Consider the following 13,988-nt stretch of genomic DNA (forward strand, 5'->3'; position numbering starts at 1 on the left):
TGGCAGCTGAACCATCGACACATTCCCTACCTCTGTAACTCCATTCAGAGCGGGCAAAAGACGCTGCTCCGGGAACCTGCAGCGTAAAATATATTCTACCATCCATCCTTTCTGGAGATCACGTCAAGAGAAGAAAACAATCTGTCAGTAACTTGGATGGCTTTTTTTTTACTCCAGAGTGGGAGACACACCTCGTTTTTTTCAGTCACTGTGACTACAGAGACTAACAGACTAGTACACGAGTGTGTGATTTGAGCCCAATCTAATAAATCGGTTTTTGCGTACTCAGCTTCCACATGCTCAAATACAACCTCTGTAACGCAAATGCTGTCTCAATTATCAGTGACCATAAAACACTGGCCTTGGTAATCAAAAACATGTTATATAATTACCTGCGGCGGCCTTAAATTAGTCAGCTAGCTGAAGCATGAAAGCGTTACCATATGTTCCACATTCTGTTGCACCTCCTAAGATTCTACACGCATTAAACAAGGACTCAGTGCTTGAGTGAAGATTTGAAAATTATGATCTTGATTAAAGATCAATGAGCAAGTTTTACAAGATTGTGCTAACACTGGGATTTGAAGTGTATGAAAGCGAGCAAAGAGGAAAGATATGTGAGATGGAGTGTGATAGAATGTAGATGCGTTTAGACTAGACTTGCTCTTTAGCCTAACCAATTATGCCGTTACGTCATCTAGCGTAACGGATCACATGTATGCTTTTAAGACGTTACATGCCTGAAAAAAACTTTCTAATACTGATGAACTGATTCTCTCTCTCTCTCTCTCTCTCTCTCACAAACACACACACACACACTCACACGCAGACACACAAATTTCTCAGATGGGTAAGGATAAACAAACCCCTACTTGAAAATTTCTGAATCCTACTGAGACGTTGTACAACATACACATTAGTTCAGAATCTCATCTTTTGTGAAATGCAAAGTACATCTCAACACGCAGCTGGGACGGAATGTATCGGTTAAAGATAGAAAGAAAGCAAAAGTGACATGAGCTTGAGAATCACCAGAATGCAAAGACCTCTTTGGCAACTCTGTCACATGGACACTGAATATCTGTATCACAACCTCTTACTCAAAAAATAAACGTGTGGTCACAGTAATATGTTACATATGTAAATGCTGTCCTCTGCCGGTCGGTTATGAACTGCAGCAGCCCTGCCGTTCGGTTTCGTCACATTCCTTTTGTGGAATTCATACACCGTGTCTTATTAGTGAATATAATTAGCGCGAATAGTTTCAGAGGCAGAAAACAATCGACTTATTTGTTGTTCATCTGATCTTAAGTAAGATACTAATCACTGATCTAACTGCTCGGCAGTACTGGTTTGCAGATATGCTGTTAAATTCATAGATTAGGGGCGCTTGATTACGAGCACGGAGCTCAGAGAAACAGGCATGGATTGATATGTAATTTTTTTTTTTAAAGATAGATCTGCAGAGAACTGACCTATATTAAATTGATGTGTATTTTCAGATGGGGTGTGGGGCATTATTAATTGAAAAATGCAGGCCAATGGATCATGATTTGAGGTCTAAGAAGCTGAAATATAAATCAGGATTCATCGACCTCTGGAGCAACCCACACGACAGCTGTCAGCCATCAAGAACAGCATAACTGCATTAAGCCCCTTCCCACCCACCCCCCACCCCGATGACAAACTAAGGGCATAATGAATAGAAACTGAATCCCTGACATGGTGAACATACATCTTGTGTAGGGAGGGTTGGGTCTACCACCTGCGTTAGTTATGGAATATGAGAATCTGTCAATATAGCAATGCAGCCTGGGAGCTCTAGAACCAGAATGCGGGACAGCATTCCATCTCCACGACTACTCTCCATGGCAACTAATCAATACTGCTGGTGCAATATGATTGTTTCCATCTCCAAGTCCTTTCATACATTGTGGAAGAATCTAGCATGCCTAGAACCTCAAATACACAACACATATGAGCTCCCCTACAAACAAACAATTCTCTCGTGACACAGTAACTACAAACAAACAAACAAAAAAAAAAACTCTCATTGATGCATGCCCATTTTCAAAATGTTCACTGTCAATTCTGTGTTATACACCTACTATAACCTGGGCAAAGACATTTAAGCCAAATCCATGAGTAGGTGTACGTGGTCGTTTGTCCAAGACTCTGTCCATATGATTGAGATCTTATGATTCCACAGGGAGAACCAACAGTTAGGCTTGCCATCAATGCTGGACATGTAGCATTTTACGCAGAGTGAAGATCCACAACAGGAGGCAGAAAGATGGGAATTCTTCACCTGTTGTATTTCATACACACACACACACACACACACAAGCACACACGCACGCACACATGTGCGCTTGCACACACACACACACACACACACACTCTCTGTTTTTTAATCTGCACTGTGCCAAACGCTGTCAGGCACACACATCAGACACGCCTCTTGAATCCTAATAGATTCCCTCTGAGACAGTAGAGCACTGGAGACTGCTGTTTACATCAGATCTGTATGGAAACAACACGGTCTCAAACGGAAAAAGATGAAGTGAAGCACTGAAAATGAACCACTGCCTATGACCTCATACTCTCAAACACCGTCCCGTCTTTTCACTTGTGTTCACACCGACACAGTTCCCATAAGGTGCCTGAGAGACCAAACGGCACAGCTTGGACGTGTGTGAGCAGCTTTAAGATTTGCAACCATCAGACCTGACATAGTGAATGGCAGGAGGCTGAATCCATAAGTGGTGGTGTTGATGCTGTAAGATGTGAGTCAATTCTAGCTGATATTGACATGCTGTCCCTCCCCAACTGCCTTTGCATGTTTGAAGAGGAGAAACCCTAGGGGCTGTGAGAACACCCCCCCCCCCCCCCCAGCATTTATATTTAAGATAATGACACAAGTACGCTCTTCATTTCTTCTCTCAAATGAGGGAGAGGCTTTGTCCGTTCTCTCTCATCTGTTCATTAGAGTGGGTTTAACGGGACATTTTTCACTGTAATGTGCCACCCATTTGGATTGGAGAGGAAAGCATTTGCTTCTCACCAGGATGGCAGTGCCTGTAACTCTTTTGGTGTGTTTGATGTAATTGATCCTGTTATCAGTGTGATAGTCTCTCAAATGCAGCGTGTTTTGCAGAAAAGCACACATCGGCGAGCCGCGAGGCAGCTGTGTGGATTCGTTTGAAGCCACATGCCTGGAGAAATACATAGGAAATACAAATGAAATGAACTGATAGATAATGTGACTTCAGTTCAAATCCACCTGTACGCCGTGTCCATGCTCCGCCACCCAGGGGTACATTTTGAATATACACTATACTGACTATGGTCATCAATGTGAGATCATTGTCAGAGAAATGGCTCTGCTTCACAAAACCATTGTAGCCACTGGTCGATGTTCTAAGACAACAGCAGCTTCAAATTGAAGACGCTCAGATCTTGACATTCAAGTCAGGCTGGTAAAAAGCCTTATCACAAAGTGACATGGATTGACTTGGACAGATGAACTAAGGTAATTTAGTCAGTGCATGAAATAAAAATGAGATTTAATGTGGTAAACATTTCTTTTTCTTCAAGCTGAATACTAAATGTGACCATTAGGATGGAGGAGTTATGAAATCATCTCCTAAGCATAGATAACTGGAGCTGATTTCATACTCACGCACACCAATTCATAAACGTGTTTATGTTTTATTTCAAAACACAACGTATGTGTACACACATTTGCAGCAAAAAAATAATGATCTGTACTCTGACTGACCTCTTACATTAAAGGAACTGCACAGATATTGACTTTTAGGAACCTGTGTTGACTTATGTTTTTTCTTCAGGGGGAAAAAAAAGATAATGTTAACAAATATAAGTATCGAGTAGCAAAATTGATTAAAATGCTGGAAAATGCACATACGAGAGACGACCCACTGAGTGAGCGCAGGCACTTCACCCTCCACGATTTTCCTCTGACGTCCTTTCTTTGATGTCACTCACCGAGCCATTTTATAATTCCACACTTAATTGATTTTTATTTCAGTTTATTAATAAAAACTTATGTATGGCTGAAGAACCACATTGGGTTATTTGAAAGCACACCAGGAGCTTAATCTTTTTAGATTGGTTGAGTGAACTGGTGAGTACTCAAGTAATGTATTGACTGCAGAATCAATATCTCAATGTTTTTTCACGCTATGCACATCTGAAGCGTAAAAAAATGTGAAACAAATGCAAACAGCATCCTCTTGCTCTCCTTCACGGCACCCCTCTCTTCAAATCTATATCATAATTTCACCTGTTGTGAAAGTCTGCTGAGTGAAAAGACTCTCCTTAAAGTGCACTATATTTATATATATTTTTTATGGTAACTCTGTACACAACTAGAGTCAGCTTTAAAATATAGAACAAATGGGTAGTTATCGGTGACCAGTACTGCATGGAGGGGCATCCTGTTGTAGTTGTGGCGATCAGCATGACATGCAAATGACAGAATATCTCTCTCTGCTTGGAAAGAGGTCTTGGGTCTGACCTGGACCTCTCTGTGTGACCCTCAATGAAACGGTGGCTTCCTTTTAACATTTCATCATGCTACACTCTGAGGCCTTTTTAAAAACTGCCTCAAACTATCATTTTGATGAGAATATAAACCATACTCACAGATCCCAATGTTTCAGCTCTGTTTTTTTAGACACCACGAGTAGGGATATGGCCTGTTTCATGTTCTCTTATAGAGCAGAAAGGGAAACTGTCATTTAACTCTGTTTGAGACAAAGAACAGGACAGTTTTTGTCCTAGTGTTTACCTGTTCTAGACTTTTGAAGGCAACAGGGTAAAATCTCAGAGTGAAATTGTGGCAAACATCTTGTGCTCTGAGCAAACAACACACGACAGCTTGTGGGGTCGTTATACGGAATGTAAGGCGAGCTTGGGTGAGTAAACTGGAAATTAAAACTTAAAAAAAATGATCGCAAAACTGACAAAAAGAAAACGGAAAAAAAAAGAGAAAAGGCAGAATCCCAAACATTTGTTTTTGTGTTTAGAGGACGAGTATTTCTACCCTTCCTTGGCCATATGGTATGACTAAATTACTCTGTGGTTAACTTCGTTACATAAGGTAGATGAAACAGACAGCTTGTGAGTGCTGAAATAAGTGAGCTGAACCAGCAACTAAGTTGCTGACAACCAAACAAATTAAGCAGCTGGTTCTGAGTAACTACTCTATGCCTATAAGTAGTCCACAAGATTCAGCTAATATATTAACAGCTAAAAAGTATTTTTTGTCCGTGGGCTCAGTTACATTAGCTGCTTAACTAGTGAGGGTTATGTCAAAAGGTGGACTCAATGTGTCAGATAGTATTGGTAAAAATTATACAACAAGCCCTATGATTAGTAATTAAAGTAACCATAGTGACAGTATCACTGATAAAACAGACATGTAGTTGTTGGATTTTTTTTTTTTTTTGCATTTTGCATGTCTACACCGTGGCTTTTTCTTGTTGATGGAGCCTGACAGCAAGTTCTAAACAGCAAGTTTAGAACTAGTTGTAAATGGCTAAACAATCTCTGAAACAGTATTAAAATAAGTCTAGAACTAGTTGTAAATGGCTAAACAATCCCTGAAACAGTATTAAAATAAGTCTAGAACTAGTTGTAAATGGCTAAACAATCTCTGAAACGGTATTAAAATAAGTCTAGAACTAGTTGTAAATGGCTAAACAATCTCTGAAACGGTATTAAAATAAGTCTAGAACTAGTTGTAAATGGCTAAACAATCTCTGAAACGGTATTAAAATAAGTCTAGAACTAGTTGTAAATGGCTAAACAATCTCTGAAACAGTATTAAAATAAGTCTAGAACTAGTTGTAAATGGCTAAACAATCTCTGAAACAGTATTAAAATAAGTTTTTGATTTGTCTTTAGCTTTTCTTTTCTTTTTTTTTCTTTTTAAATTTCATTCAAGATCTGACGTTTTTCAGTTTAACGGATGGTGTAATAATCCGCGGAAAAGTCAAGTGCATATGTTTGACTAAGGTTCGGTTCTGTCTATGAAATGAGCCATCTCTCTTTAAGGAGGTCATGTTGGATTTTGGCTGCCTAGCATCTCTCCTCTTCTATGAACCAAGGGCTTAGGAGAACACTGAATAAATTAGGTCTGATTAGTTCATTCTCTTAATCACCTAATCATTCTTTCCCAAGGCTTCTCCTCTGCACCACTCATTTAGCAACAAATCCGTTGTGATTACCTTTGAGTCTGTGTGTGCACAGAGCTACCCTTTAATAACAGCTACAGGCAATTTAATTTCCCCACATCAGTCTGCCTTTCTCTCTCTCTCTCTGCAGTGTGTGTGTATGTGCGTATGATTGTACTGGTTGATTATATATATATATATATATATATATATATATATATATATATATATATATATATATATATATGTTTGAACAGGATTTTAATGTTGGCATTACAGACCACTGGCTGACTCAGTGAATACTTTTCCACACCAATTACCCTGAATATCTCTAAGCAATGAATGTAGCAGTCAGGGTTTGAGAGTGAACTTTAATTAGAGCCATTAAAGTTCACTGGATGTCATTGGCTGCTCTTTCTCTAGATCTTAAATAAATTGAAAAAAAAAAGAAAAAGATATTAATATAGATGCAGAGGGCATAAAAATGTACAGTATACATGAAGGTGAGATCTGAGGGCACCATTTTTTCAACTAAACAAAGTGTGTGTGTGTGTGTGTGTGTGCGCGCGCACGTGTGTGTGTATGTGCATGCGTGTTTGTAATATGTGTATAATATATGTACTGAATCTTCATTACTCAGCTGCTCCTTGCAGAGAGTCATTATATATAGCATAGTTAGATTAGACGACTGATACTGCTTAGACAACATGATATGCAGTAATATATTGTACATTACTATGCATTAGTGGGCTACTACACACTTGTAGCGCACACCAGATCCTCTTTCAATGGATTACACTGAATGGTTCATCCCCTATACAAAGTCCAGTTTGTGTCTCTGCTCTCAGCGTCATCCAAGTAGAAACAGTGCAAATATATTTTTCATTCAGGGGTGCATCCAGGCCATCCAATGCCAAGGGATAAAGAAAGTCTGAAATAATGTGGTAATCCTTTTCTTATTTCAGGCACTGGCTAAATTGGAAGAACAAATCACTGCGCTTTGTATCTTGATCGCTATTACAGTTATAAAGCCCCCTTAAGTCTGTTTTCATCAAAATGACTTACTGAAAAAAAGTTTCCCTGAGAATACCACTGTTTGAGTCCAAATATTGATGTTACTTTTATAGAGCCATTGACCACAAACAAGTGAAAATAAATGTTTTTTTGGGTAAAACTATTGAATATATTTTAATAAATAATACATCATGTTTTTTAAGCCAACAGATAATAACACATTTGTTTTGTTTTTGTCACAAACAGCTTTGGTGTATTGACTGAGATATAAGAAGCAAATATCAATGTCTAGAATACATAAATTAAAGATACCCAATTTCAAAAATTGTGATAATTTTTAAAGAAAACACACAGACAGACAGACAGACATATAGAAAGACAGACAGACACACACACACACACAAACACACACACAAAGATGGGAAGAGTTCAGTGCTTAAAAGTATTCATAAATACACTAATCTGATCTCAATGTTAGGCTATAAGAATAATACAGATGAAAAGCTCCGGTAAAGATTTCCATTTTAACTGCTGACCCATGATTCCCAAAATAAAGCTTTGTAAATTACACAAGACAGACTACATTCTCAGGTTTAAGTGCCCATTACATTGCAGATTTTAGGCTTTAAAACCAGTTCTTGTAGATGAAAGGTGATGCTCATCTGCGAGCTATCCTCAAGGCACTGGCATGCACGTTACAGATGTCAAACCACTGTTGGTCCACCTCCCTCTGTGGCATCAGTGCGTTGTAGGGAAGCGATAGTCTACGCAAGCGATCTCTCATTCCTGCCACTCTCCAGTAGCTGGTGCCCTTCAGCAGGAAGATGGAGTTGTGCAAATACGAGAAATAAGCTGCATCCAGGTTACCCTTTGGATGGTTGCCAGGGATCACTGCAGGAAAAATCTCTGTGATTTTTTTGGGGAAACCAGCTGCCAACCTGTTAGCCCTGATGTCAAATTTGTACACCTAAAAGTAAACAATGGGTAGTTTGTTACTGGAAAAGAAAAACGCAAAGAACAACTTGTGCAATCATTTGAGGAAATTGTTTTTGTAATCAGAACAGTTACCCGTGTATTCATAACGTAATGGTTGGAGATTGCTACTGACTGCCTAAAGATGCACTGAGGCAAAAGCAACAAGGATAAATTCCTTGAGGCTGTTGCATATCTACTGGCCAAATCAACACCACCACATGTGATTAGTGAAAAGTAAACACTGAGACCAATTATACTGATTTTAAACATGCTAAAAGTATTGCCCTTTTATATATATATATTTTTAAGTCTGTCAAATCTAATAGTCTACACCATGCTTACATCAGTGCCTCTGAAGAAGTAGATATGAGAGTCTCTGCGGTCAAAGAAGGCAGTGTCGATTGGACCGGATACACCCGAGAACCCCTCAGAGATGAGACGAGGGTAACGGTGCCCTGTGTCTGGATCCATGGTGAACACTTGATCGTTTTCACCATCATATCGCCAATACTGAGTTCCTGTAAGATGACAAATACAAGATGACTAAGATGACTAATGACATAAAAATTAATAATGAGAAGAAAGACAAATAAGCGGGAGAAGAAGAAGAAGAAGAAGAAGAAGAAGAAGAAGAAGAAGAAGAAGAAGAGGAAGAAGAAGGATAATAACCCTGAGAATGAGAACCGGTAACATAAATTACACATAAACCTCAAGAAGTCAAGAGTTGTGATGGGCACAGCTAAAAGTTACCTTTAAAAAAGTACACAGCATCTGTGTTGCGGGTCCACACATGGACATGGGCGTCCACACCACCGCTTGGTATGCCATGCCATCCCACTTGGACTGCCACTGGATCGCCGTATCTGGTACGGTTGTTACGGTTCTCATACAGCCAGTACCAGCTGTCGCGCATGAAGTAGGTGTTGAAACGGACCACAACTTCCCCGTATTGCGTCCTCTCCTTCCTGATCCAGTCAAACACTGTACTAAAATGACCCTTACAGCCTCCTGATGGACAGATAGAGGAATGAGCGATCTACATGGGACACTGTACTCTATATCATAACTCTTAATGCTATAAAAACGTAATTTTGTTTCCCAGAGGTTCATATCTCAGTGTTAAAAGAAAAAACCTCCAGCAAAGTCAGTATACACAACTAATGATGAAGGTATTAATGAATTTAATATGAACAGCAGGAAATACTTCTGCTTGGAATAAAACCTTAAGCTTTGATATTTACACTTCATTATTCACTGAGGCTGCCTACGTCTCAGATGTGGATCTGAAACAATATTGCATTTGCATAAAAATGAGCAAAGCTTCAGCCTTGTCTTGTACCAGCAACTTCAACACATCCCTTACATCCAAATCATTACCAGCTTCATGGGCATCTACGTGTAATGAACCTCAAAAAGACGTCAAATTAAAAGCTGATGAATTTTTCTGGCTGGGAGGTCTGTTGGTGCATGCTTATTCAATAATTGGTGTTTTACTCTTGCTTTCTCTAGCAAAGTGATCATTATCTTTAATGAATTGTCATCTGTACAAGATTTGTAATAGCGGCTCTGTTCCTCACTTTAGATTCAGTCTGCTCCTGGTTTAAGATCTCTCTGTGATAACACATTAAATATTGCCGTTAAGATCTGTTCAGAATGATACAGAGAGTCACAGATTTTTAAATGAGCATTCAGTGAGAGTGAGAGATCACACGTCTGGTAAGCTAATGTTTGACATGGGATTTTTAAAAATGTGTCATGACTGCTGAAGTCATCATAACAGCTGATTTAAGAGTAGACCTTGCCATTCCGGTCCTTTTCACATTGATTATGTCCCTAAAACAGAGATGTACTGTTAAGATCATCCTGAGTTATTCTGCCTGCTATGTCAGCCTGTTTTAGGGTTGTCTTTGAAACTAGGATGTCCTCTTTTCTGAAGCATCACATGCTTGAAAAAATTCAACCCTATGATGTTACTATTCTTAAGGGACCTCAACATGACCTTGATAGCAGAAGATCGGCACTGTTTTGAGTTCAAAGAAAAAATAACAAAGGCTGCAAACAGAATCATCCAGGATAGATATAAAGATGTGATACACTAACACTGAGGGGCAGTGATTTTCTTTTAAAACCAGTCCTCAATACCCCATTGTCTCGTTGCTGACTGTTAGCCAACATAGTAGGTTGTAAGTGGTTAAATCAAGGTGGTATTGAAAGGAAACAAAAAAACAACAACACATAGACAGAAGTGAGAGAGGCCACTTGAAAATGAGAACCAGCAACATGGTGGTCTCCTCAGCTGGACTTGAAAGACACTGCTAAAAGGAATTTATTTATTCACCAGGTTTTACCATAGAGGTGCTGAATTGCTCTCCTGTCCATCCAGTCAAGCTCAAAAGTGGCCTCCTGAGGGAGATAACTGGGTTGCATGATGGAACCAGTTCTGTAGATATGCGGCAGACCGAGAACGTGACCAATCTCATGTACAGCAACCTGTGGGTAACACAGTAACACATAACGAAACAAAAAACAAACATCCTCACATTTGTCTGGTCTGATCCTTAATAGCAGTAGTGGTGGTAACACAGTTGTAGATGTTGTTAAATAAAAATCACATATCATAGATAATCCATGAAGGCGGATCAGATTTCTGTTGTTTAAAACGGGAAAACCAAAGCTGTAACATGAAACGACGGTCTACTTTAAACATTTGTGATAGATATATACTGTATATTAAAAATTCGATTAACACGATAAAGACCTCCGCATGCCTGATTAGAACGTATTGGAAGCTCATTCAAACCAAAATCTCGAGTGCACCTTTCGTTCATATTTCTCTATCCTTATTAATAAATGAAATGGATCACGGGAGGTGCCGGCCTTGTCGCGTTCTATCGTCAGGAGACGACCTGTATTATTTGTTGTCATAAAGTGATTTGCTTGTTATATGTGCCATTAGGTTATAATGTTGTGGCCAGCTTTCGCCAGCTTTTCCACAAAATTGTTCATTTTGACACCAAAGTGAAAGACTGATGCGCTCGTGACGGACACATTATGATTGTGAGGTGATTTTGTTCGAGGGGCTATTTTACTTGACAAAGAATAGAGCAATAAAGAGAAATGAACTGTCTTTGTTTCAGCGATGTTTCTTTAAAATTACAGTCGAAGCACTTTCCAGAGGCACTCTCGAGGCATGAATTTATGGTTGAAACCGTACACTTAGATGACATTACTATTGTATAGAGATGTTTACAGCTCTCCCATTAGAGTGTATGAAGCCCCGTGAGTATTTTTAGCTGCAAAGAGAAGACAAATGCGCAGAAGGAAAAGAAAAAAGGGAAACGTTCCGCCTGGTTCAGCCTCTGTCACCTTTGCTCAGTCGCTGAAAAAGCCGGATGTCAATTTTGGAACATCTCTTTCTGACATTACGGACGCCTCGCCCTGTAAAGGTGTGCGGAGGCCTTTCGTGTTAATTTAAGCAAATCTTTTTTTCTCCGTCTGACTAACTTTGAGGAGGCTGATCCCGTTGCCAGTGTTGGGAGCGGTAAAATGTTCATCATCGTCAAAGTGGATGTCTCCAAGGAACCACGCATGAGCGAACTCACGCCCCGCGCCATCGAATCTCTGTGTGCAGCCTAGGTGTCGGCCTAAGGTGGAGACACAAATAGAGTATTCCTCTGAACAAATACTCCCCTGTTTGTCCCGTCAAATTCATAACAGCATCTTGAACTAATATTATGCTGATTGTCAACATGCTGTTATATCTCACACACACACACACACACACACCATCACCATCACCCATCACCACCATTTCACAGAAAACCTGTTTGTCACTAAGTATATTAAATAAATGTAGGGGGTAAAAAACTGCAATGAAATGTTGCTCAGTGACACTCACCTGTACCAAATCCCAACCTGATGTCAATGTCCTCCAGAGGAGAGCTTTGGTCTTCCAGAAACTCTAGCGGCGACACCTCACTCCACATCCTGAAGGCCAGTCTGAAAATGTACCTCTGGTCATCCACAGAGAGCTGGCTGCTGTACCCCTCACCAATTAGCCTCCACTTCAGAACCGTTTTGGAAAATGCCACGTGCCCCATTTCCATCACATCTCTTCTGTGCCTCCTCCCGTGCACTAAGGCAGCCAAGTCTCGCTTTTTTCGTATTGGTCCTAACCCCTCGGGTTCGTGTTGGTTGTCCTGAGCAGTTCCATTCAAAACACCAAAGTCGAACATCTCACTTTCTGTTTCGTTAGTAATGGTGGTGTCGTTCCAAAGTGCCGGAGAGGTTGAGTTATGGTCAGCAGTGGAATTCAGGTCCATTTTGTCGGGAACTCCACATCGGGGTTTGTTCATAGCTGTTTTGGTGGCGTCGTCAAACACACCTGTGACAGGCAGGCCTGACACCCGTTGAAACTCTTTTAGGGCAACGATGAATTCTGGAGGCTCAAAAAGACTGTCACTGCGCCCTGATCTTGATGTGGAACTACCCTCTTGGAGAACAGACGTGACCGGAAAGTCATCACTAGACCACAGGTTTGTCTCCTCAGATTGGACTTCCTCCCAGTTTACTGGCTTTAAGAATCCATATTTGGAGAGAAATTGCTAATTGGACAGAGAGGAGAAGTGCACACCATGTAATCCTTAGCTTTTGTCAATATTCAAGTCATGCAAACCCGCCGGTATTTACATTAATTACTACTGGTCTGCATTTAATTTGCTGCAAAGATAGGACTGATTTTTTCTGCCCTGTTTCACCTGAAAAACACCTGACATAAAATGTGAATTTGAAAATGTGATTTTAACACCCAGAGAAAACATGAATAATGGATTACTGTCTATTATTTATTTATTTATTTTTGTCTCTGAGAAGATTTTGGATTTTAACAAAAACTTGAAAAGACATTTCTGTATTTTTCTTTCTTTCCTTCTTTCTCAGAAGAATACCTCGGCAGTCTCCTTATCAGTGATGCGCTCGGCCTGATGGGTTGAAGGCATTTCTACATCGGAGTGATCTCGATTGTGGAAAATGTTCTCCGCCACATTCAAGTCGATGATCGTTAGGGAAAGGAGCACGGTCAGCTGTATGGAGGTCAGCATCGTTATAGTGGGTCAGTCATCGTAGCATACACGAGCGGTTCGTGTGATTGTGAAGTGAAGAGTGCGTCCAGAGAGAGAAAATTGCGTGCTTTTATACGTTTTCTTCAAATGCGCCTCAAGCACACCACACAAAGCCGGGGCACTTTTAAAACACACGAACAATCATTGCAGAATTACATCTCCTCCTATCGCGTGCTAACATGTTAGTGCGAAAAGTAGAATTCGCCTTTACCTTAAGGGAAACAAACAGAACATTGTCAATTCAACAATACAAAAAACAAAAACAAAACAGTTTATTTCCATCAAACCTCTGCATAAACTTAGATGCAAAAGACCGAAAGCATTGGTTCATTGTCCATATGTATTTGTGAATCTGAGTCTTTTTTTTTTTTTTGATAAATGTGTCGTCATTTGGTTTGGAGGAGTGACACCTTGACGCGAAGCCACACGACTCGCACCTGCAGATGCATCTGGACTAAGCCATTCGGGCCTCCGAGGAAAATTAACACAAAGGTAACGAAACCCCAGTCAGGTTGCTATTTAAACATGCATAGCTGAGACCTGACAAGAACCTCAGGACTTCCATACTGAGATATAAACCATATTGATTTTGCATGGGCAGTATTTAAGAACTCAACCACTCATTTATGCAATCAGTTCATGTTTCATTTACACTGTAACTCATTTTTATTCCAAAAAT

General features: G+C 40.0%; 1 protein-coding gene across 1 annotated transcript; it reads right to left on the bottom strand.

Annotated features, from left to right (window-relative positions):
• Window positions 1-7,872: 7,872 nt before the first annotated feature.
• mmp21 (matrix metallopeptidase 21) lies at window positions 7,873-13,288 on the bottom strand. Its single transcript, XM_030774878.1, has 7 exons — window positions 13,136-13,288; window positions 12,088-12,793; window positions 11,694-11,833; window positions 10,538-10,679; window positions 8,940-9,197; window positions 8,532-8,707; window positions 7,873-8,181 (listed from the first exon to the last, which is right to left on the bottom strand). Exons 1-7 carry the CDS (start codon window positions 13,286-13,288, stop codon window positions 7,873-7,875), a joined length of 1,884 nt encoding a protein of 627 aa, XP_030630738.1.
• Between the last annotated feature and the right edge of the window lie 700 nt (window positions 13,289-13,988).

The sequence above is a fragment of the Chanos chanos genome, chromosome 5 (genome assembly GCF_902362185.1).
Source record: "Chanos chanos chromosome 5, fChaCha1.1, whole genome shotgun sequence".
In the NCBI taxonomy this organism is placed as follows: domain Eukaryota; kingdom Metazoa; phylum Chordata; class Actinopteri; order Gonorynchiformes; family Chanidae; genus Chanos; species Chanos chanos.

Excerpts from the sequence above, each read along its gene's own strand:
- mmp21 (XM_030774878.1), bottom strand. The coding sequence starts at position 13,288 with ATGCTGACCTCCATACAGCTGACCGTGCTCCTTTCCCTAACGATCATC. Across the intron at positions 12,794-13,135 it reads CTGATAAGGAGACTGCCGAG|CAATTTCTCTCCAAATATGG; the intron begins GTATTCTTCTGA and ends CTGTCCAATTAG. Across the intron at positions 9,198-10,537 it reads AGCAATTCAGCACCTCTATG|GAGGCTGTAAGGGTCATTTT; the intron begins GTAAAACCTGGT and ends TCTGTCCATCAG.